The 21,921-nt window shown below is 40.6% G+C and overlaps 1 protein-coding gene across 17 annotated transcripts in view; it reads left to right on the forward strand.

Moving 5' to 3' along the window:
* The window catches only part of Kif1b (kinesin family member 1B), a 145,295-nt gene that overhangs the window by 69,346 nt on the left and 54,028 nt on the right, over window positions 1–21,921 (forward strand). For 16 of the 17 annotated variants that reach the window (XM_004863617.3, XM_004863616.3, XM_021243464.2 and 13 more), the window contains 7 exons: window positions 2,031–2,110; window positions 3,827–3,902; window positions 7,054–7,133; window positions 7,532–7,638; window positions 8,475–8,558; window positions 8,875–9,055; window positions 9,176–9,248. In XM_004863617.3, coding sequence (XP_004863674.2) covers window positions 2,031–2,110; window positions 3,827–3,902; window positions 7,054–7,133; window positions 7,532–7,638; window positions 8,475–8,558; window positions 8,875–9,055; window positions 9,176–9,248 — 681 coding nt within the window. Of the gene's footprint in view, window positions 1–2,030; window positions 2,111–3,826; window positions 3,903–7,053; window positions 7,134–7,531; window positions 7,639–8,474; window positions 8,559–8,874; window positions 9,056–9,175; window positions 9,249–13,848; window positions 19,195–21,921 lie in introns of those variants that run through there. The other variant, XM_021243477.2, reaches the window with a different exon arrangement.

The raw sequence follows: 21,921 nt of genomic DNA on the forward strand, positions 1-21,921 counted from the left end.
GGGATTTAATTCAGTGGTTCCATCGCCTGCCTCACAAGCGCAAGGTCTGGAGTTTGATCCCTGGTACCAAAAAAAAAAAATTCTGCTTTGAACCTGATGTGGTGTCACAGGCTTGTAATCCTAGCCATTTGGGAGGCCAAGGCAGAAGATTGCCAATTCAACTCACCTGGGAAGTTTCTCAAAACAGAGTCTCAAAATAAAAAATGAGGGTCGGGGATTTAGCTCAGTGGTTCCTCCACCTGCCTTGCAAGTGCAAGGTCCTGAGTTCGATCCCCAGTACCACAAAAGAAAAGAAAAAATGAAAAAAGGACTGGGATATAGCTCAGTGTGAAGGCCCTGGGCTCAATGCTCAGTACTGTAAAAGTGAACAAATACATAAATAAATTTTATTTTGAGACAGGATCTCCCTGAGCCGCCCAGACTATCCTTGAATTTGTAATCCCTCTGCCTCAGCTTTCCAAGTAGCTGGGATTGCATGTGTACACCACCATATCCAGCTCTAATCTGCCATTTTTTCATGAAAATTATTTTTGATTTGTCCTGTGGGTTTTTCTCTCCCTCTAACGGACTTATCAAGAAGAAATTGTTTGGCTATGTAACATAAGTGTTATTACCCCTTGTTCTATAAATACTGGGAGATGCAGATGTACATAATACAAGTGAAGGATAACGGAACCCAGCATTCCTGGGTGCTAGGAAAGACTCCTGCCAGACCTTATGCTATATTATACTAGTCACTGTTCTTTTTTTTTTTTTTGATACCGGGGATTGTACTCAGGTCCTTGTGCTTGTGAGGCTAGCAGTGGAACCAGAGCTAAATCCTCGGCCCACTGTTCTTTCCATGTACATAATTATGTTTTGGGATCCCAGGGCTTCTTACAGTAGCCTGTTAGTGAATCATTCGGTAATGTATTTTGTGACCTGTAAGACTTCCTCATTAATCACTACGACTGTTTCCATCACTACTTTTATCACCGCCATCACCGTCTGACTTCTGATTTCCTTTTGATGACAAGCATTTCCTCCTGCTTTTGCATATGCCCATCCCCTTTTGGGGGACTTCCCCAGCTCACTTGCCTCACAGACATCTGTGAGTGCCTGGATTCTAGCACACAGAGCACTGTCGTGCTGTTGCCTCCCCACACCTGCTCTCAGTCCTCCGAACGGCATAACTGCTTCCTAGAAAACTCCAGGCCCTTTCCTGCCTCTTCCCTCGCCCATCCATGTGGCAGCATCTATCCTCCCCATCTCTACTCACAGAGCTGACAGACTTACTTCCCTTCTTCCTGCATTCCTTCCCTTTCTTCCTTCTTTTTTTCCTCCAGAGCACTTATCACTGTCTTTGTTGCTATGTACTCACTGATCAACATTATCTTGGTCTCCTCACTAGAATGTAAGTCTCAAGAAGGCAGGGAGTTTCTCCCTACCATATCTCTACTTGCCTGGAGCAGGGCTTCACATGTAGTGGGGTTATATGTAATTATTGAGTGAATAAATCATACTATATAGTAAAACCCATCAAGAACAGGAATCATGTTTTAGTTCTTATATTTGTGTATATAATAAACACTCCGTAGGTGCCTGGTAAATTGTCTTATCAGTGGGTACATGAGATTTAATACTGAATCCTTCCATCTTGATTATTGGGTCCTGTTCAGGAGGGTATTGTGGAATAGTGAAACTACTGTGAGACAAAAGCAGTGACTTCCTTCTGAACTTTATTTTTATAGAAGTGGTTGTCAGAAAAAACATATTGCATTTGGGGATGGCCACATTACCTTTCTTCCACCTACACATGCATGGGCACACATACAGACTCACTATTCAGGTATTTTTAGGAAAACTTAGAGGATATATATGGCTGGGGCTGACTTAGTTTTAGGCCTAATCTTCATGATTCTTATGGTATATATTTTTTGAAAAACTTTATTGACTTTGGCCTCCTATCCTCTGTTTCTTACCTTCCTTCCTGGACATGGTATGTAAAATTCAAAGATTCTCCCACTTTAAAGGTGTACTTTCTTCTTTAGGAATCAGAGAAGATCATCGCTGAGTTGAATGAAACCTGGGAAGAGAAGCTTCGAAAAACAGAAGCCATCAGAATGGAGAGGTCAGAGCATTAAAATCTGGGAATGTTTCTATGTTCTCCAGGGAATTTGGGTTACTTTTATGGGAGGCAAGATGAAATAGAAGTTGAAAACAAAGAACCTCCTCTCCTAAAGCACAGAATACAAACCAACCTGGCAAGGGACTTGTGACATGGAATTTACACTGTGAAGTAAACCACATATTATCATTGAACAAAGAAACCCTTAATAGCGGTTGCACCATTAGGATGATCTGATCCATCATTGAGGTCGTAAACTCTATTTGAAGATTCTCTAGGGGTCCTATGCTTAATAGTTGCCATATTACATATTGCTGAGGATCCATAAAAGTGGAGCATACTGGGTGAAATTATTTATTTATTTACTTACTTACTTTTTTGGTACTGGGGATCAAAGTCAGGACCTTGGGCTTGCGAGGCAGGCATGGTGCCACTGAGCTACATCCCCAGCCCTGAATTTTTTATTTCCCTAAATTAGGCTGCCTTTGACAAAGCGGTGTGCTGACTACTGTCTTTCAGAGTTATCTTTTTTAGAACTTCTTTGGTGAAAGGTATAGTTTAGCTTGCAACTGGAGTAAATTGGTACTGAAGAAATCAGTTCCTGTCTTTCCCCTTCATAGAAGTTGGGGCAGACGCCTGTCTTGCAAGCATAAGGACCTGAATTCGATCCCCAGTAACCAAAAAAAAAAAAATAGAAGTTGAGGCAGAAGTGAACTCTAATGTACAGATACAGTAAATACAACAAACAATAAGAATGTTTTTAGCTGAGTGCTATGATGCACACCTGGTGTTCCAGCTACCCAGGAGGCTGAGGCAGGAGAATCCTAAGTTAGAGGCCAGCTGGGCAACTTGGTGAGATCCTGTCTCAAAAAGGGCTGGGAATTTAGTTCAGTACTCCTTGGGTTCAATTCCTTAGCATTGCTCCCCTCCCACCTGCACCCTGCAAAAAGTTCTTGTTTATTTTAGAGATTTTAAGCCAGGATTTTTGAACCGAAAGGAGGGTTGATGCAGGAAAATAACATTTGAGAAAATCACATTTATAGACCATACTCCATTTACTCATGTTACTTTCTGATTGCTTTCTTAGGGAAAGGTTCTAGAGAAGTGTTCTTCCAAATGGATGCATAGCCTTAAGGAGTATCACCGTCTTTGCTTTTTTTGTATTAATAGATGTGTTGTTTATGAATTAGTATCTATCTCCAAGGCAGAAGAGACAAGAGTGGGGTAAGGGATGTGCTGGGGATCAAGCCTCCACCCTTGACGAGGCAAGCACTACACCATTGAGCTCTACCTCCCGCCTAAGACAGAGCTGTTTGTTTGTTTATTTGTTTTGAGACAGGCTCTCACTATGTAGTTCAAATTGGACTTGAACTCACTATGTAGCCCAGGCTGGCCTTGAATTCATACTGATCCTCCTGCCTCACCTTCCTCAGTGCTGGGATTACAAGCATGCACCACCACCTGGGCTTGGGACAGAGTTCTTGTCAGGGTAAAGAAAACTTTAACACAGGAGCATACTTTAATTTATTTGGAATGTGCTATTTTTCTTAAAAATAGTTTCTCATTAACGATAAGGTAAGCACATTATTCCACATTTGCATTATCAACTTTGGACATGGGCAGTGGTTTGGGCTTTGCATGCTTTACTTTCCAGTTCATATGAGACTGACTGATGTGACATTCTGGCTCTGATGTTCTGATGTGCTTGTTCTCTTTTAGAGAGGCCTTGTTGGCAGAGATGGGCGTTGCCATTCGGGAAGATGGAGGAACGCTGGGGGTTTTCTCACCTAAAAAGGTAGGAAGCCAAAGGACTGTTCAGGGTTAGGGATATAGCTGGGTATTTGCAGAGCATTTGCCTGCTATCCATGAGGTCCTGAGCGCAATCCCCAGGCCCCTGGCTCCCAGAAGAGAAACACTCTTGGTCAGTGGGGCCCTTCATGTCTTCCAGGGATGGCCTTTTCTCCTCTGCTTTTATCTTGATTCTTGGCTTACTGTAAGATGTCTCTAATTTTATCTTACACTGTCCTCTAGCACAGGACAGCCTATTTCTAAAATACCTATCATATTTACAAAAGAAAAAAATCCATGCAGTAAATGTGTAACCTTTGCCACAATTTGTATGCTTGGTCATCTCATCATTGCTTTCTCTTAAATTCCCACCTTAACCTAGAACATCTTGCTTCAGTGTGGCTACTCTTTCTATGTAGATTTTCTTAAGTCTCCAGCCCTGCTGTATAGCTTTTTGGAACCAATTTCAGCTGTTCAGGTTTGTGTAGAAAAATACTACTTCCGTGGTTTGTATTACTTACAACCTTGTACTGAATAAAACAATTCTAGTCCTTCAAGACTCTTCTTTTCTTCTCATTTGTTTTAAAAAAATGATTCCAATGGTTATTCTCCTACTTATATAATTGCAGTAGTTGAGGGGCTGGGGATTTAGCTCAGTGGTTCTGGTTCCTGCCTTGAAAGTGTAAGGTCCCAAGTTCGATCCCCGGTACCAAAAAAAAAGAAATAATAATAATTGTAGTAGTTCAAGTAGTTATAGAATAGTTTGGTATCTTTTTAGCTAATTAAAATAGGAATATATCTTTTTTAAAAAAACTGAGTACAGGTTAGTTATTTTGGATACTGAAAAAGCAATATCAAATCATCTTTGTGTTTAGGTACAATAATAGAACATATATTGATGTAAAGAGCATCTATTTCATACCACTAATAAATGGTTCTTCCTTTCACATGACTTCAAATTAGCCAGTAGAGACTTTTAAGCACCTTCTTGTGTAGATTCTGACCATGATTTTTCCTAAGGTGGGAGGAGCAGGGAGGGAATCTTAAGTTGGTACTTTGGATACAGTATAAAATATTCCTGTGCTTTGTGTAAGACTCTTTTGGTTAGATGTTTTTATCATGGTCACATTTTACGGTTTTTTTTGTTTTTTTGGTACCGGGGATCGAACTTGGGTCCTTGCGCTTGCGCAGCAGGCGGTGAAACCACTGAGCTAAATCCCCGGCCCACGGTCACATTTTAAAAAATAAATTCCAGTGTGTTATTTTCAACAGAAAATATTGATTTAAGTGCACTTTTAGATACGTATTACAGAACTAGAACAATAGGTTTATATAAAGGTCAGTGTTTTTCACAGTTTAAAAGCTTTTCTTCAGTAACACATATTTTTTCAGATATATTACTTACAGTTGCACAAATTTTAGCAGGTATAGGTTTGGATCCCCAGTACAAAAAAAACAAAACAAAAACAACAAAACTTTATGGGCTGGGGATTTAGCTCAGTGGTTCCACCGCCTGCCTCACAAGTGCAAGGACCCGAGTTCATTGATCCCCAGTACCCCAAAAAACAAACAGAAAAAAGTGTATTGTATAGGTTTGGTGGAGTAGCTTTGCACATATCTGAAGGATTTTATAGTGTTCACTGCTTAAGAACTGGGAGTGGCTGGGATGTAGCCCGGCAGTAGAGTGCTTCCTTAGTATATGTGACAGGCCAGGTTCACTCAGCACACAGGCACACTAGCACACACACACATGCAATGCATGCACACATACACAATTTGTGAGGGAAACATTTTTAACTACTTGTAAAAACATTGATATTTAATATGAATTTTAAGTAACTTCACAGTGTTATGATATAAACAGTACAAAATTCGGTACTGAGATCTTAGCTTCCAAAGCTTTTCTTGTTTTAATTTTGCCCATCTTGCTTTAGCTTGCTTTTTTTGTTTGTTTGTTAGTTTTTTGTTTGTTTTTTAGACAAGGTCTCACTCTGATTTCAGGGTGGCCTTGAACTCACTATATAGCCCAGGCTGGCCTCAAACTTGTGGTGATCCTCCTACCTCAGCCTCTGGAGTGCTGAGATTATAGGCGTGCACCACCACACCCCTCTGCTTTAGTTTTCTAGACTTCCTCAGAAAGGAATATAACACAGACCACATCCAAACTCAGTGTGGGGGCTGGGGATTTAGCTCAGTGGTTTCACCGCCTTCTACGACCCGAGTTCAATCCCTGGTACCAAAAAAAAAAACAAACTCAGTGTGGAACCTGAGATTCTCTTTTTCTTAGGTCAGGATCCTGCTTGGGCTTTAAAGATACTGCCAAAGAGGGCTTTGCTTTCCCAGTCCAGCCACATCCTTAGACTCCAGGGGTGGACGCTGATGGAGATTCAGAGGATGTTCCAATTTCCATTTAACTGTCTTTGCAGTTCCATTTCTTTACCCCTCATCTGACTCTTCTTTCAGTTTTCTACATTTGCTGACACTATCATGAGTAGATTTTGGCCCCAGGACCATGTGACTTAGTTTTGGATTCCAATGGGGTCTTTTCACCAAGGAAGGTTGGTTTTTAAAAAAGATTTTAGAAACATTAGAGTTACATGAAGAATATTTTTAGAAGATATTTATATTATTGAATATCAGTTATAGTAATATAATTTTAATATTTAAATTTTTCCTTAGGGTAAAGACTAATAAACTAAAGTCAATGCCTGGGACCATGGAAGAACTGTTGAAAATTATAAAGGAAAATGGCAGAGGGTGTAGGGACATTTTGACAAAAGTAAACGAAAAATTAAATCTTTTTTGAGGTTTGTGCCCAGGCATTTACATAAATTGTAGTTAACCCATCTCGAGAACCAGGGTGTTTTAATTTTCCTTTGTGCATGCTAAGCTTGGATCTTCTCAAGAACTGGGTCCTGTTCTTCATCCCAGAACTCATGTTTTTAAGTAGACCATTAAGTAAACTGTTGGTGCAGTTTGGGGAGGCCTGAGGAGAGTGTCTTCTTTTCACTGTGGAGCTGTAACTCCTTGTAAAAATCCCCTCTTCAGAGCCTGTGGGGAACCTGAAAGCCTGGGGACCCGGCATCTTGCAGCCCCCGTGGCTGCTACAGTGCTCTGGTGTGCTGGGCTTCAAGTTGATCCCTTCTAATCTTTTTCAGACCCCACATCTTGTTAACCTCAATGAAGACCCACTAATGTCTGAATGCCTGCTTTATTACATCAAGGATGGGATTACAAGGTGTGTTTGTTTCTGGTTTTGATAATTTAATAGTTTCTTTTCTCCTAGATGATTAAATAACTAAAGGGAAATTGCCGAAAAATTTTTGCAACAATTTGCTGTTTCTCTTGTCTGAAATAATTACGGACTATCTTCTCTTCTCTTTCCAAATTATATATGTAAGTGAACCACTGAACATTTTTCTCTAGAGGACCCTAAATAATTTTTTCTGTCTTTTAACAACTTATATGAATTCATGAGGGAGGTTGACCACATATGAGAATAGAATTTGCCCTCAAAAACAAAAAAGGGGCGATTTTGTACATACCAGAGGATATTCTTTGGGAGAAAGAGGTTCATTGTTTGCAAGTGCTCTTTGTGTCGGAATTTCCCTGGGAAACACTTTCTCTTGTATTCAGGGTCGGCCAAGCAGATGCTGACCGGCGCCAGGACATAGTGCTGAGTGGGGCCCACATTAAAGAGGAGCACTGCATCTTCAGGAGCGAGAGAAACAACAGTGGCGAAGGTGAGATTCCTGGCTGGAGCTTCTCCAGCAACTTTTGCTTCCTATAGTATGAGAAATCCTCAAGACTTGATATTCCCTGTCTCTGTGCTACAGTCTATTATTGAAAATGGAGAAACCTGGGCTGCTTATAAATGCAGAGACAGACACAGCTGCTTTACATGAAAATAACATGGACAAAAGGAGCCCTTTTGTCTCTGCCAGGAACTGAGCAGGACACTGGCAATTAGACTTGGTCCTGAATATTAATCATTTAATAGAAAATAAGAGAAGAATAAATACCGTGGGTAATAGATTTGAAGAACCTCAAGTCTTAACCCCGTAGAATTTATTTTTATCTAAAAGGAAAGAAAAAGTCAGTCTTGATTTTTGCCCAGGTAATTAGCAAAACAGCAACAATCTAATGGTGTTTTGGGAGCTGGCTTATTATTTTTCCTTAACCAACCTTCAGTTTACTTTGTTTTCTTATTATGTAGTTCTTTTGTAACCACAATACTGTACTAGCTTGTAATCTTCAGCTCCTGGTTATTACTTGTGACCCATACTTAAGATTTCTGCTGTGTTCAGTTTTATTGACCAAACTGTCAGATATTTCTTATATGCGTCTTCTGAGATTTGTCACATTTAGTCAAATGTTTCATCTTAGCCACAGCCCCATATAGCCTCATATTGGGACTCATCCTGGTGCCCAAAAAGTAACTGCCATATAAAGATAGGTGCTTCGGCCACATGTGTAGTTGGAGGAATCTGTTGTAGTTCCCTGAGTCCTGATAGGAAGCTACCTCCCTTTATTTGATCCCGCTGAGCTGTGATGATGACATGAGCTCTTGCTCCCTCAGTTATCGTGACTCTGGAGCCCTGTGAGCGCTCGGAAACCTACGTGAATGGCAAAAGGGTAGCCCAGCCTGTTCAGCTCCGCTCAGGTGAGACTGGGGGATGTTTGAGGTTTTCAGCAGTGTACACATGGTTTGTGTGAGCAACTCTAAATGTTGACTCTTCCAAAAACTGTGTTTTTTGTATTATTAAAGTAGATACTATAGATTTAAACAATGATTTCTTTAGGGCTGTGTGGGGTAGCACATACCTGTAATCCCAGTTACTCAGGAGGCTAAGGCAAGAGGATTGGGAGTTTGTGGCCATCCTGGGCTATCTCAAAAACCCAAAAGAATGAAAATAACAGAAGAAAGGGTATTTAAAATCAATCAACGATTCCTTAATCGTATTTCTGTTTTGTGTTAGGAAACCGTATCATCATGGGTAAAAACCATGTTTTTCGTTTTAACCACCCGGAGCAAGCGCGGGCTGAGCGGGAGAAGACTCCTTCTGCTGAGACCCCCTCTGAGCCTGTGGACTGGACATTTGCCCAGAGAGAGCTCCTGGAGAAACAAGGGATTGATATGAAACAGGAGATGGAAAAAAGGTAATGCACAAGTAACGTGCAGCCCAGGTGACTGTTTTAGACATAGTAGCATTTATGAAACATTGGTGATTTCATCATTTATTCTGTTTTGTTTTGTGTTGTTTTTGTTTTTCCTTCCAGGCTACAGGAAATGGAGATCCTTTACAAAAAGGAAAAGGAGGAAGCAGATCTTCTGTTGGAGCAGCAGAGACTGGTAGGAGCCTCTCCCGAGTCTGCTAACATTAGGAAGGGCAGCTGGTCCCACCCCATCCAGGTTCCTAGTTGAGCTTATCAGGCTCACTGGTGCCATGTGCTGTTCTTCCATTCCTTAGTGGAGGACTGAATCTCCTGGTAGCTGTAGTCTGAAACACAATCCACAGAGCCTCTTATGTCTGAAAGTCAAAGCTTTATTTCTATCACAACTGAGTGTGTTTTTGAGAAAGTAGGATTTTTCTGATACCTTTGCCTCTTGGTAGTGGTTTTTAAATCTGCATCAGTGGTGGTCCTTTTAATGCTAATTACTTTGAATGTTGAATTTGATGGAGTTTGCCTTGGTTTTTTTTCTGATCACCTGATAGTACTAATTCTCTGCTCTTGGGCTGACTTGGGGATTGTTCTTGTGCTGGGCAGATTTTTTTTTTTTCAAGTTAAACTGTGTCTAAAAGTATTGCTGCACAGTTGCATGTGTTAATCCTTTTCTGTCCCCCTGCATGGAGTCTGAATTCTCAGTAAGGTTCTCAGTGGCATGTGTGTAACAGTGGGAGCAGGGGCCGCACCCCACCTCAGACAGGAGAGGGGAGCTGCTATCCTCTGGGTTAAGAAAGGGTTTGGGGTGCAAAGTCAGTGGTCCTTCTATAATGCTAATAGTTGTAGCATTTTATGATGCTAAGTGACTTTCTAGGTTTGATAGAAATTGAATCTCATGAATAAGTAAATTGATCTGTTAGTAGATTTTCATTTTAAAACCAACCAGTTTTGGTTAACAAACCCCTGGTATAAGAAGCTCATGGGGATTCATTTGATATACCATGGAAGCAGTTTAGGAAGCTCTTCATATTTAAAGATGCACAGTCTTCTTTGAAGATAAAGGGCCATGAGAGAGAAAGCTGAGGTGCTGGCTTTTATCCTTAACATAAATTACAGCATATAAATTAAACAACCCTGCTCAGTGCTTTGGAGAAGAAGGGACCATGACATAATGAGCCAAAAAAGCCGAGGACTTGAGTAAGAGCAGCCTTTTCCAGGGTACCTCAGCTCTTGGGTGGGCAGTGGGTTTAACCAGTTAGTTTGGCATCTTGGAAATTATAGTAAAGCCTCCAAAAGTATGGATTGTAAGGATGAAGTGTTTGGGACAAGGTAATGCCAGTGTTACAGGTAGAGTGTCTCTATGCAGCCCACTCGGCATTGGCTTTAATGAAACAGATTTAGCTACCATATGATTAGAGTTTAAAAGGTTTGTGACACATGAAGGAGCCTTTTATCTTAAAGATGTAGTATAATATAACAACATGGCTCTCTGATGGTCTGTGAGGATCAAATGAGGACAGGTATAATTAAGCTCCATTATTAACAATAGTGTCTTATATTTGTACAGTGCTAATTTACAAAGAGCCTTTAACATCTTTCATTTTATTTGATCCTTAAAACAACCCTCCTTAGTAGGTGTGTATGTGAGCTCCTTTAATATTACCCCTAGTTTATAGTCAAAGAAACTAAAATAAGGCTAAAATAATGCTGTCTTGGCCACTCTTAAACACCTGCTAAGTCACAGATCTGAGGCTTCAACTGCGTGTTCTGACTTGCTTTCTCCTGTTCTGTCCATTGAAGCAGTGCTTCTCAGCCACCTTGGAGTCTTGTGGAAATGTAGATATTGACTGAGGAGGTCTGGGGTGGGACCTGCGAGTCTGCACGTCTACCAAGCTCTTTGGTGATGCCAGTGCTACTGGTCCGTGACCACACTGAGTAAACTGGGCATGAAAGAATAATGATGCCTGGTGCTGTCCATAACCAAGAGTTGGTGAACATTAAATAAAGAGAAAGCAAGTGTCTCTAAGACAGGGTTAGTTTCTAGGGAACATTCAGTCTCCAGATAACCAGGTTCTGGCTGTCATTAGTTCTTTGTCTCTGAAAGCAAGCTAGGGTTTCAGGACCAGTTCTGCATAGCAAGAAGTTTCTTTCCTCCCCTAAAGTCTAGCTGTCTGTTCCACTATATCTCTTGGCCTCAAGAGAAACTAATTTCTAGCACTTTAGCTTAAAGCATATCTACCAGTAACCATACTGAGCAAAAAAATGTATTTTTATGATCCAATACTTTTCAACCACTACATATATTTCTGACATATCCTGTGAGTAAAGATTGACGGGATACAAAGGAATTATTATTCAATAAATACTTACTTAATATTTATGATGTAATTATTTTTTGTATAATGGCAGCATTAAAAATGGACTTTGGGCTTACAGGCTTTTATGATAGTTCCCCAAATGCGTCTTACCTTTTTGTGCTTGCATTTTCACACAGGTTTGGGATTCTTCTTTGTTTGTATAAACCTGAAGAGTCTCTTCAGGAGATTGGCTTTGCATTTAGTAGTTAATGAAAACACAGTGATCATTTATTGACTTGTAAAATGGCCAAACCTGAGGGGTTTTTCCAGCCCTGTAATCAGTGAATCTAAATACCTTAAAATCTTCCGGGTTTTTTTTGACATGAGATAGGACTTTATATCTTTGTACATAAAGCTTGTGTAAAGTTTTTAGTATCATAGTCATGATGTGATAGGGTGATTCATTTGAACTGTAAAGAGAACATACACTACTGAGGCAGTTTGACTATATGTGTGTGTGTGTATATATATATATATATATATATATATATATATAAAATGTATTTTTTTTTTTTTTGGTACCAGAGATCGAACTCAGGACCTTGAGCTTGAGAGGCAGGTGATGGAACCACTGAGCTAAATCCCTGGCCCTTTTTTTTAACCCTTTGCTAGAGCTATTTTTGGTTACCACAACCAAGAAAAGAGAGATTATTAATAATATTTCCATTTATTAGGTTATCTTAAACTACTCATCTAGCATTTCCTTTTCCCAAAAACTTTTATTTCCTGAATAGAAATTCTTCCTAATCCTGTTATATATAATTCTAAATCCAACATTGCTTTCATATAGATCCACATTATGAAGATTTGCCTGTGTTAAGAACAGTTGGTTATTAACTAAATAGCCCTTAAAACTGTTGTTGTGAAGTTAGACTGCTATTTTAGGCCCAAGTAAAGTTTTTTTTTTTTTTTGAAAAGAGGTATAATAATACACAAACTTCTGGAAAGACAGAATTAGAGATACATTTTTATTTATTTATTTATTTTGTTGATACTGGGGATCGAACTCGGGACCTTGAGCTTGCAAGGCAGGCGCTGGAACCAATGAGTTAAATCCCCGGCCCTAGAGATACATTTTTTTGTTGTTGTTGTTTTTTGTTTCTTTTTTTTTTGGTACCGGGGATCAAACTCGGGTCCTTGCTCTTAGAGATACATTTTTAAGTGGATCCATTTTACAGGTACACAGTATAATCTTTGTGGTTTTTCTTTTGTTTGTGTTAATTGGAAGAGTTGCCCCTTAAAAGTACATCCCTCAAATAACTAGAAATGCTAGGGGTTTTCTAGATAGAAAATATCTCTTAAATTGTATTTATTAAAATATGCTATTACCTGGGGAAATTTATGTTTAAGTGGAAGTATGTTTGCCTAGCTTAATTTTTGTTCTGGTAATTTATTTCTCAAAAATTTGGAGGTGAGATATTATTGGGTTAAGTGTGTGAAAAACAAAAATAAACCAGATCCACTACAAGGGTTGTTTTTGTCCTTCCTTGTTCCCTGGGTAGCACACTTTAATGTACAATTGAAGTAGGTTAATTTAACTTGAGAAAAGAAAATAGAGGGCCAGGGATTTAGCTCAGTGGTTTTGCCGCCAGCTACCCAAGCGCAAAGACCTGAGTTAGATCCCCGGTACCAAAAAAAAAAAAAAGAAAATAGAAAATCCAGTGTCTTCTCCTAGAAAGATTAGTTTCAAAGTCCTTTTTTTTGCCTGACAGAAAAAAGAATTTGGTTAGTAAGCACCTCGCGTGATCTGCTAGTAGGGGTTCTTAGCACTTTTAACATCATTGCTGTTTGCTTCTTTTTCTACTTTCTCATCCTCTAACTTTTTTCTAGGGCTCCTCTTTTTAGTAAAGCTAAACAAACTTGGTGTCCTATAGCCTTACTAACCTTTGTTAATCCGCCTGCTCGTCACATCTTGTATGGCATCTGTGCTCACTCATGGGGGAAGGAGATTCTGGAAGAAGCAACAGCAATAACCAAGGCAAATGGAGGCAGTGGCTGCATGGATTGTTAGCATGTGTGGGCAGGGGTCTGACTGGGTCTCCTCGAAACAGTGGCCATGTGGCCTCAAGGCTATGGGCTTAGCGCAGGAGATTCACTCCCTGTGTAGCCCTCCTAAGAAATTCAGTCACAGATTCATCACTTGAGCCAGAAAGTGGAAATTCGGATTAGGACTACTAAATAAACAGATCTTTATATTAACAGTAATCTACATATGCATATGTCTCAATAGACTTCCACATCATTTAGATTTTTTTGTTTTTGTTTTTTTATTTGGCTTGTTTTTTAGTTTCTTAATTTTGGTTTGGTTTTTAAATTTGGTTAAGGCATTTTTTTTTCTTTTTTGCTTGCTTTTTTTTTCAATTTGATTTTCTTTTTTACGTTTTAATTTTGGTTATTTTGGGGCCATTTTTTGATTTTGTTTTTCCAAAGGACGCGGATTCTGATAGCGGGGACGATTCTGACAAGAGGTCCTGTGAAGAGAGCTGGAAACTGATTACTTCTCTGAGAGAAAAGCTACCTCCTAGCAAGTTACAAACGATTGTTAAAAAATGTGGCCTCCCCAGCAGTGGGAAGAAACGAGAACCAATTAAAATGTATCAGATCCCTCAAAGAAGGCGCCTGAGTAAAGATTCTAAGTGGGTCACCATCTCAGACCTTAAGATCCAGGCCGTTAAAGAGATTTGCTATGAGGTTGCTCTCAATGATTTCCGACACAGTCGACAGGAGATTGAAGCCTTGGCCATTGTGAAGATGAAAGAGCTGTGTGCCATGTACGGGAAGAAAGATCCCAATGAGCGGGACTCTTGGAGGGCAGTGGCCAGGGACGTGTGGGACACTGTTGGCGTCGGGGACGAGAAGATTGAAGACATGATGGCCGTTGGTAAAGGCATAACAGATGTGGATGACCTTAAGGTCCACATAGACAAGCTGGAAGATATTTTGCAAGAAGTCAAAAAACAAAATAATATGAAAGATGAGGAGATTAAAGTCTTAAGAAATAAAATGCTCAAAATGGAGAAAGTCTTGCCGCTGATTGGATCTCAGGAACAGAAAAGCCAAGGAAACCACAAAGCAAAGGAGCCCATTGGTGCTGGTGTTAGTGGCAGCCCTGAGAATGATGGCAGCAAAGGAGACAGCAGAGAACTTGGCAAAGAAGAACGTGTTTCCCAGCTAATGAATGGGGATCCAGCTTTCAGACGGGGTCGGCTGCGCTGGATGAGACAAGAGCAAATCCGATTTAAGAACCTGCAACAGCAGGAGATAACAAAGCAGCTTCGTCGGCAGAATGTGCCTCATAGGTTCATCCCTCCTGAGAACCGGAAGCCCCGCTTCCCCTTTAAGAGCAACCCTAAACACAGAAACTCTTGGAGCCCTGGGACACATATCATCATCACAGAAGATGAGGTCATTGAGCTTAGGGTTCCCAAGGATGAAGAAGGAAGGAAAGCAGGTAAAGAGGAGGGCCAAGAAAAAGGGGGTAGAGCATCTTCCAAGGGTCCCCAGTCACCATGGGGCCCTCAGGGCACACGAAGTCAAGATCACATCCAAGTTAGCAAGCAGCATATTAGTAATCAACAGCAACCACCTCAGCTACGCTGGAGAAGCAATTCTCTCACTCATGGGCAGCCAAAAAGCACACGCTGCCTGGCATCTGCCTCCTCAGAACCCTTACCCTCCCACCCTGGCCACCCCACTGCTGACCTGCAGACTTTCCAGGCCAAGCGTCACATCCACCAGCACCGGCAGGCTTACTGTAGTTACCACACTGGAGGTCAGGCCGAGGGTGGTGCGGCTGGGCCCTGTCAGAAGCAGACTGACAAGCCCAGCCACTGTAGCCAGCTTGTGACACCCCCGAGGATGCGGAGACAGTTCTCAGCGCCCAACCTCAAAGCGGGTCGAGAAACCACAGTATAAATAAACTACTGGACAAACTTGAAATCATAGTGGAGGACACAGGCATTGTTAATGTTAGTCATGATTTGAGTTGGTTCTGTCTTTGGCCTTTGAGTTCCTATTATTTACATTATGGTTTTAATGTTTTGTTCCTACAAATATTAATTGGTTTTATATTGTTAAAACGTAAAACACTGGTAAACATTTCAACACCTTTCCTTTTGCTTGAATACCATCAATGGGCAGTTTCTGGAAATCTGGATAAAACAACAAGACTGAGATGTTTTCTGAGACTTTCCTCCTACCTTGGTGCCTAGCTAATTAATATACACACTTACGCCAACTTGGCCTGTTACAGTATAAGTTTGTTACGCTCTTAGAGTACCTATAAATTGAGCTGATATCCAGAAAGATCTGCCTCTTAATTTATGCAGACATTCAGAAGGGGAATTTGATATGTAGAATTTGGTGTCTGTTATTTCCCAAAAATATTAGAAATTGGTTTAAAAATAATAACATGCTGGGCTGGGGATTTAGCTCGTTGGTTCCGGCGCCTGCCTCACAAGCGCAAGGTCCCAAGTTCGATCTCTGGTACCAAAAAAAAGAGTAAAAAATAATAATAATAACATGCAACTGTGTGAATACAGCTTTGGATTTCTCATCCATGCCAGTTCTTTTTTAATATAATTGGAATTTTCATAATCATAAATTTGGGCCGGGGATTTAGCTCAGTGGTTCTGCTGCCTGCCTCGAAAGCTCAAGGTCCCGAGCTTGATCCCCAGTACCAAAAAACCAACAACAACATAATCATAAATTAAATGTCTTCAGGCACATTTTGTAGTACACACCTTTGCATCTTCCACAGAACCTCCACATCTTATTCTATATTTTATGTAGAACTGATTCAGTAGTTTTTTTAATGTGTCAGGATGCATATGAAATTTGTCATGTTACCGAAATCTTTAAATTGGCACTATGTCTGGGTTTCTGTTTGTGATTTACAGTTTGAAGTTTAATATATCGCTTCATACACTACCCACCAAAATCATGTCAACGGAAATACCAGCAAAACACTTGAGTGCTTCAAGCAGTATATATACTTTTGTAAGGAGATGATTTGGTGGGAAAAGGAAGCAGTGGGACATGGGGAGAAGGCTACTAGATATGGCTCCTTTCTTCTTTTTTTCTAGTGGTTGATGAAGTAGTAAATAAAAGTTAACCTTGGTTAGGTCTAGAGTAAAGGAAGTGATATATAGTTAACCATTCTTTAGTCGACAATAGTAATGCTCACAGACACTCAAGCAAATGAAAGAAGTCCTGATGAACATTTATTGTATCAATACCTCATTGACTGTGTTGTGGTCTCAGTTTGCCTCATGAAGAATCCACTAAAAAACAAGATTGATTTTAATAAGAAGCAAAGACTAGTTTTCTACTCCTTTTTCATCTCTTGAATGGGTTGTAAGTTTTCCTAAGAGGTAATATGAAGAGCCAGAGATTGCCTGACGTCACAGTGCTGAAGACCCTTAAGTCCTGTGAATCATCCATCAAACGCTTGTCTCCCAAATGGTATGAGAAATTGCAGCTGACGTAGCAATTAGTGTTCAAGGAAGCCTTCAATATTAAGGTCATGTGGTTATTTTTTTTCTTTGTGTGTGAGCACTATGCTTTATTAGAACACATTATTTTTAATCATAGTATTTTTTTACTTGCTTCTATGAACATGCTTTCATAATGCTTTCATAAAGCAGAAAGTTGCTTGGAATTTTAATTTTCTTTTCCCTTAAAAAACAACCTTTGGAGGGGGTTTTGCTCCCTGTTGGGCAAGCGCAAGGACCTGAGTTCGATCTCCGGTACCAAAAAACCCCAAAAAAACAAAACCAACCTTTGGGGGATATTTTTGCTTCCATAGCCAGAAGTGTTCTAGTGTTCAGCAGAGGTTTTTATGGCAGATGAGACATGGGTGAGTGATGCTTGCCGTGTGTTGACTCCATTGGGATGATAGACTCCTTGCCATCTGGTTTGAGTGTAGTCCTTATAGGCTACTTCAACTCAGTCACTTCAGTGTATCTTTTGTAAACCCCAGTTGTCTTTATTCTTCTTTAGATATGACCGTGCTATTTGTTTCTTGTTGAAAAATTCATTTTCTTATATTAAAATAATAATTACTTAGCTTTCAACTCTGTAGCAGAAATGGGCTCCCATCTTCCTACCTTGAGATAACACGTATTTTCCCACTCCACACTGAGAGGGAGTTACTCTCCCTTGGTCACCAGGTGACACTGGAGTAAAGAGTTCTATAATATTTCCATGTACAAATGTGAGTTGTGGTAAGGACTGTGCTCATAGTGATATTCCAAAGAATTGGATTTTTGTTTGTGCTTCACCTGCTAATCTTTGTGCCCTCATGTTGCTGAAATGCTTAGATATCTAAAGGAGCCCTTAGTTTTGTAGATGATCAGGAAGAAATGAGCCAAGGTTTCATCAACTGCTATAGATGGCCCTTCATGCATGTTAGAGCAAATGCTCATCCTAGAGAAGAACTTTGAATGAATAAAATTACTTCATTGAATCTAGGGCTGGGGATTTAGCTCAGTGGTTCTGCCACCTGCCTCGCAAGCACAAGGATCTGAGTTTGATCCCTGGTACAAAAAAAAAAAATTACTTCATTGAATCTAAATAAGTAACTAATATGAGCTGGCGTGGTAACAACATATCTGTAACCCCAGCACTCTGGGAGGCTGAGGTAGGAAGATTGCAAGTTTGAACCCAGCCTGGACATTTGAGAAACTTAGCAAGACCCTGTCTCAAAGTAAAAAATGTTAAAAGAGCTGGGGAGGTAGCTCAGTGTGAAGGCCCTGGATTCCATCCCCAGTACCACCAAAACAACCAAACACACAAAACAGCAAAGGTAACTCATGTGGCTTAAGAATACGGGCTTGATGTTTCCTTTTTTAAATCTGATATTTCTCCCTAAGCTTAAATGCTTTAAGACTAAAAGGGAAATGACCATCATTAAAGCATTATTTTACTATTGAGGTATTCCTAGCTGTTATAGTGAAATGAAGGGAAAAAGTGCTTACACTAGTGAAATTATATAGTGGTCTGACATTAACATGAATGGAGAGTCCTAATTAATTGGTAGTTTTGCAAACCAAAACAGTATTCTTTGGAATTAGATATTCTGTGATAAGTCTAAACCAAAGGGCATTTCCTTTACCCTGGCTTCTAATTCTTTCTAGTACAATGAATTGTTTACTGGGAATGCAATGAATTGAATGGGGATTATTTATTACATTGAAGTGACCTTTCATGCTTCAGGTGCAGGGTGATGCTTAAAAAAAACAAACCAACCTGCATTTGTCACACCAATGCCTGCATTAAATGCTATCAGACAGCTATAGGAAGCTGTACAGACATCCCACTCTCAGCTGTTGTACTGGTGCCCTACGGGTCTTTTTGCAGACTTGCCTTAATGATTTGTGTAAAAGACCGGAAGGAGGGGACGCTGCCTGTGTCCTGCTGTACTCATGAACAAGCCTTCTTAGGCGCAATACAAAGCAAGCATTTGTTCTATGTTGTTGGAGCCAAAATTGTTATGAGCACTATTCATAACTGTCAAGTTTATGTCATCTTTCCCAGATTTTGAAGTCTGTCCTAGATATAGTTTGGACCACTTTAGGTTTGAAATGTAATGGAATTCCTGCGATTATTACTGTAAAAAGAAGTTGTGAATCTTCTTATCACTGAACTGTGGATTTCCCCCTCAGTTTCTTAAAACAATGCTTGAAGATTGTCTGAGTGTATGACTTGCCTTTTCAGAAAGAGTGAGTTAGTTTGTAATGTTAAAAAATAAAAGTCCTCATTCAATAAAAGTTGAAATCATCTGTTAAAAGTGTGATTTCTCTGTGTGGGAGGAGGGAAAAGTGAAACAAGGTAATGCTAATTAAGTTTGGTCTTGACTTTTATTTATTGCTTTTTCATCTAAAAATTTTTGCATACCAAATCTTTTTTATATTTCTATGTGGACTTGATTATTTTGAAGCTTTTGTTTGCTGTCCTTTTCTCTTTAACAAAATTCTATCTTATAAGGGATCTTTAAGCCTTACTTTATGCTATATTTCTCTTAAAAATCTTTTCCCATATAAGATGAATAAGAATATCACTTTCTGATCTGAGTTTACCTTAAACATTGTTTTCAGTATTTTCATTACATAGTCATGATTCAAAGTTCTTGTAAATGAAGTAGGTATACTTCCCTTCACGTGCATAGAAACTAGATTTCAGAAAGCTTTGACTAACTATAGGTTTTCTTTTCTCCCCTTCAACCTTTGTTTTTTTCCACCCAGATTTTTCCTGGTGTGGTAGAGAGGAAACAAGACAAAGCAGTCTTTTTTTGGAGTAGACCATTAGATAAGTCTTGTTGAAAATTTGGGCCTGACTTTTTTTATAATGAGAAACAATACAGTTGTCCATTATGGAGTAGAACACAATATCTGCTTGAGTGTTGAACATGAGATGTTGCTCTTTAGAGAAGTGTTATGCAGGAACTGGTGTTAGTCTGCATCAGGCCTCACAGACGCTTTCCCTTCAGGTACTGTGTATTTATTTACTATGGGAGAAACTGGTGGAAAAATTTCTAAGACCCTACCATTTCCGGGCAGACGGACAATTCTGATGCACTGATACACTGAGTGATAGGTGTGTGCACAGGGTGAGAGTCACATCCAGAGGGGAGAGTGGGAGAAGGTTTTTGGAGGTCGAGGGGAGCTTTGAGCCAAGAGCCGAGTCCCAAAGTACAACTGAGAAGTTACCCCAGGGAGAAAAGCTAGGGAGGAAGAAAGTAGGCCAGGACAAGGAACTGGATAAGGAACCTTGATAACTCAAGGTGGTCAGGACGCTAGAGGTGTGCTGCAGGAGGGGAAGCTGGAAGGAACAGATTGTGGTATGTGAGGAGTCAGAGCTTGATCTTAAATGTGGGGAGAAGCTACCAAATGATTTTAAACAGAGAGATTGCTTTATTAGATTCATGTTTTAGAATGTCCACCGTGGTCAAAGTATAGAGGATGGGCCCAGGGAAGGCAAATTCAGAGCCACATGAGCCAGTTGGGGGAAGTTCCTGTGTGAACCAAAGGAGAAACAGTGCTTTTCCAAGCAAGAGGGAAAGGAGAGGTGGGTGGAAATGCAGGTTGTTCAGATCCGAGAAAAGGTGTGTGGGACCCCAAGAGGGACAGCTGAGACTGTAGCTGCACAGTGCTGCTGATGGTAAGGAGCAAATGTAGATGTTGACAGAAGCGGTGTCACCTTGGGTGTGGATAGCTCCCTTCCTGCTGTTGCTCGCTGATTATGATCTGCCATTTAGAGCAAGCTGCTAATGTCAAAAACAGCCTAACATTGGTTCCGTGGTTCAGCTGCCTACCTTGCAAGTGCAAGGTCCCGAGTTCAATCCCTGGTACCGCCCCCCCCAAAACCAAAAAAAACCCAGCCTAACAAAAACAGAATGGTGACATCAATTTTACTTTAAATGTCACCCCTCAGAGTTGCCCTCATTGTGCCACCAGTTCTCTCACTAGAGGACTGACATAGCCTGACTTGTTTCTTGCCTTCTGTTCTTGATCCCTGCAATCCGCTGTCCACCTAGCAGCCAGAATTTCTTTTTAAACATAGATCACATCCCATCAGTGCCCTCAAAGGCTTCCCACTGCTCTTACAAATAGGAGTCTTACCTTTGGTTACAAGGCCTCACCCGTTGGGCCACTTGCTTGCCTCTGATTTTGTGTCTCGAACTGCAGATGCTCTCGCCTTTGTTTCTTGAGTGTGCCCGTCTGTTCCCTCCTCAGGGCACTTGCTCTTCCTCCTCACTGCAGTTGCCTCCCAGTCATGCTTAACTCTTCCAGATCCGAACTCGTACACTGTTGGTTCTTCCTGCCCCAGCGCACCCTGGATCAGCTCTCACCATGTTAGGAATGATAACCTGTGATTGTCTGGTTTTGGTTTTTTCATGAGAATGCAAGCTCAACCTAGAGCAAATACTGTATCTGTCTTGTTCTCCAGTCATGGGTATGTGTACAGCGGTTCTCCACTATTGTAAGAAGCATCAGAACCCTGGGGTTTTGTGAGAACAGACTGCTGGGCCCTCCTGTAGTTTCTAATTCACGAGGTCTGGGGTGAGCGTGATAATTTGCATCGCTGAGTTCCCAGGTGATACTGATGCTTCAGCAGTCACCTTTGAGAACCACTGATCTAGAGCTGAGGTTGGCAAGCATTTTCCATCAGAGGGTGGATAATAATTGTTGAGGCTTCGTAGACCATGTGGTCTCACCATCTCCTCATCTCTATCCTGGTAGCATACCAAGAAAGCAGTTACAGGCAATGTGCAGATTAACTAAGGCAGCTGGTTTCTAATAAAACTATTCCCAGAAGCAGCTGGCGGGCTGGCCCACTAGCAGGGCTTCCAACCCCTAATCTAGAAGATAGTCACCTTTGAGAACTGTGTGTCTGATCTGGAAGACAAATATGTGTCAGATGTATATTTCCTGGCCTTGTGAAGTTCAGAGTTGTAGAGGAGACAGCCACTGGAGAGATAATCACACTAGTAGTTACCTAATA

The sequence above is a fragment of the Heterocephalus glaber genome, unplaced genomic scaffold, assembly GCF_053883595.1.
Source record: "Heterocephalus glaber isolate CG9 unplaced genomic scaffold, H.glaber_assembly_v1.0 deba00001447, whole genome shotgun sequence".
In the NCBI taxonomy this organism is placed as follows: Eukaryota; Metazoa; Chordata; class Mammalia; order Rodentia; family Bathyergidae; genus Heterocephalus; species Heterocephalus glaber.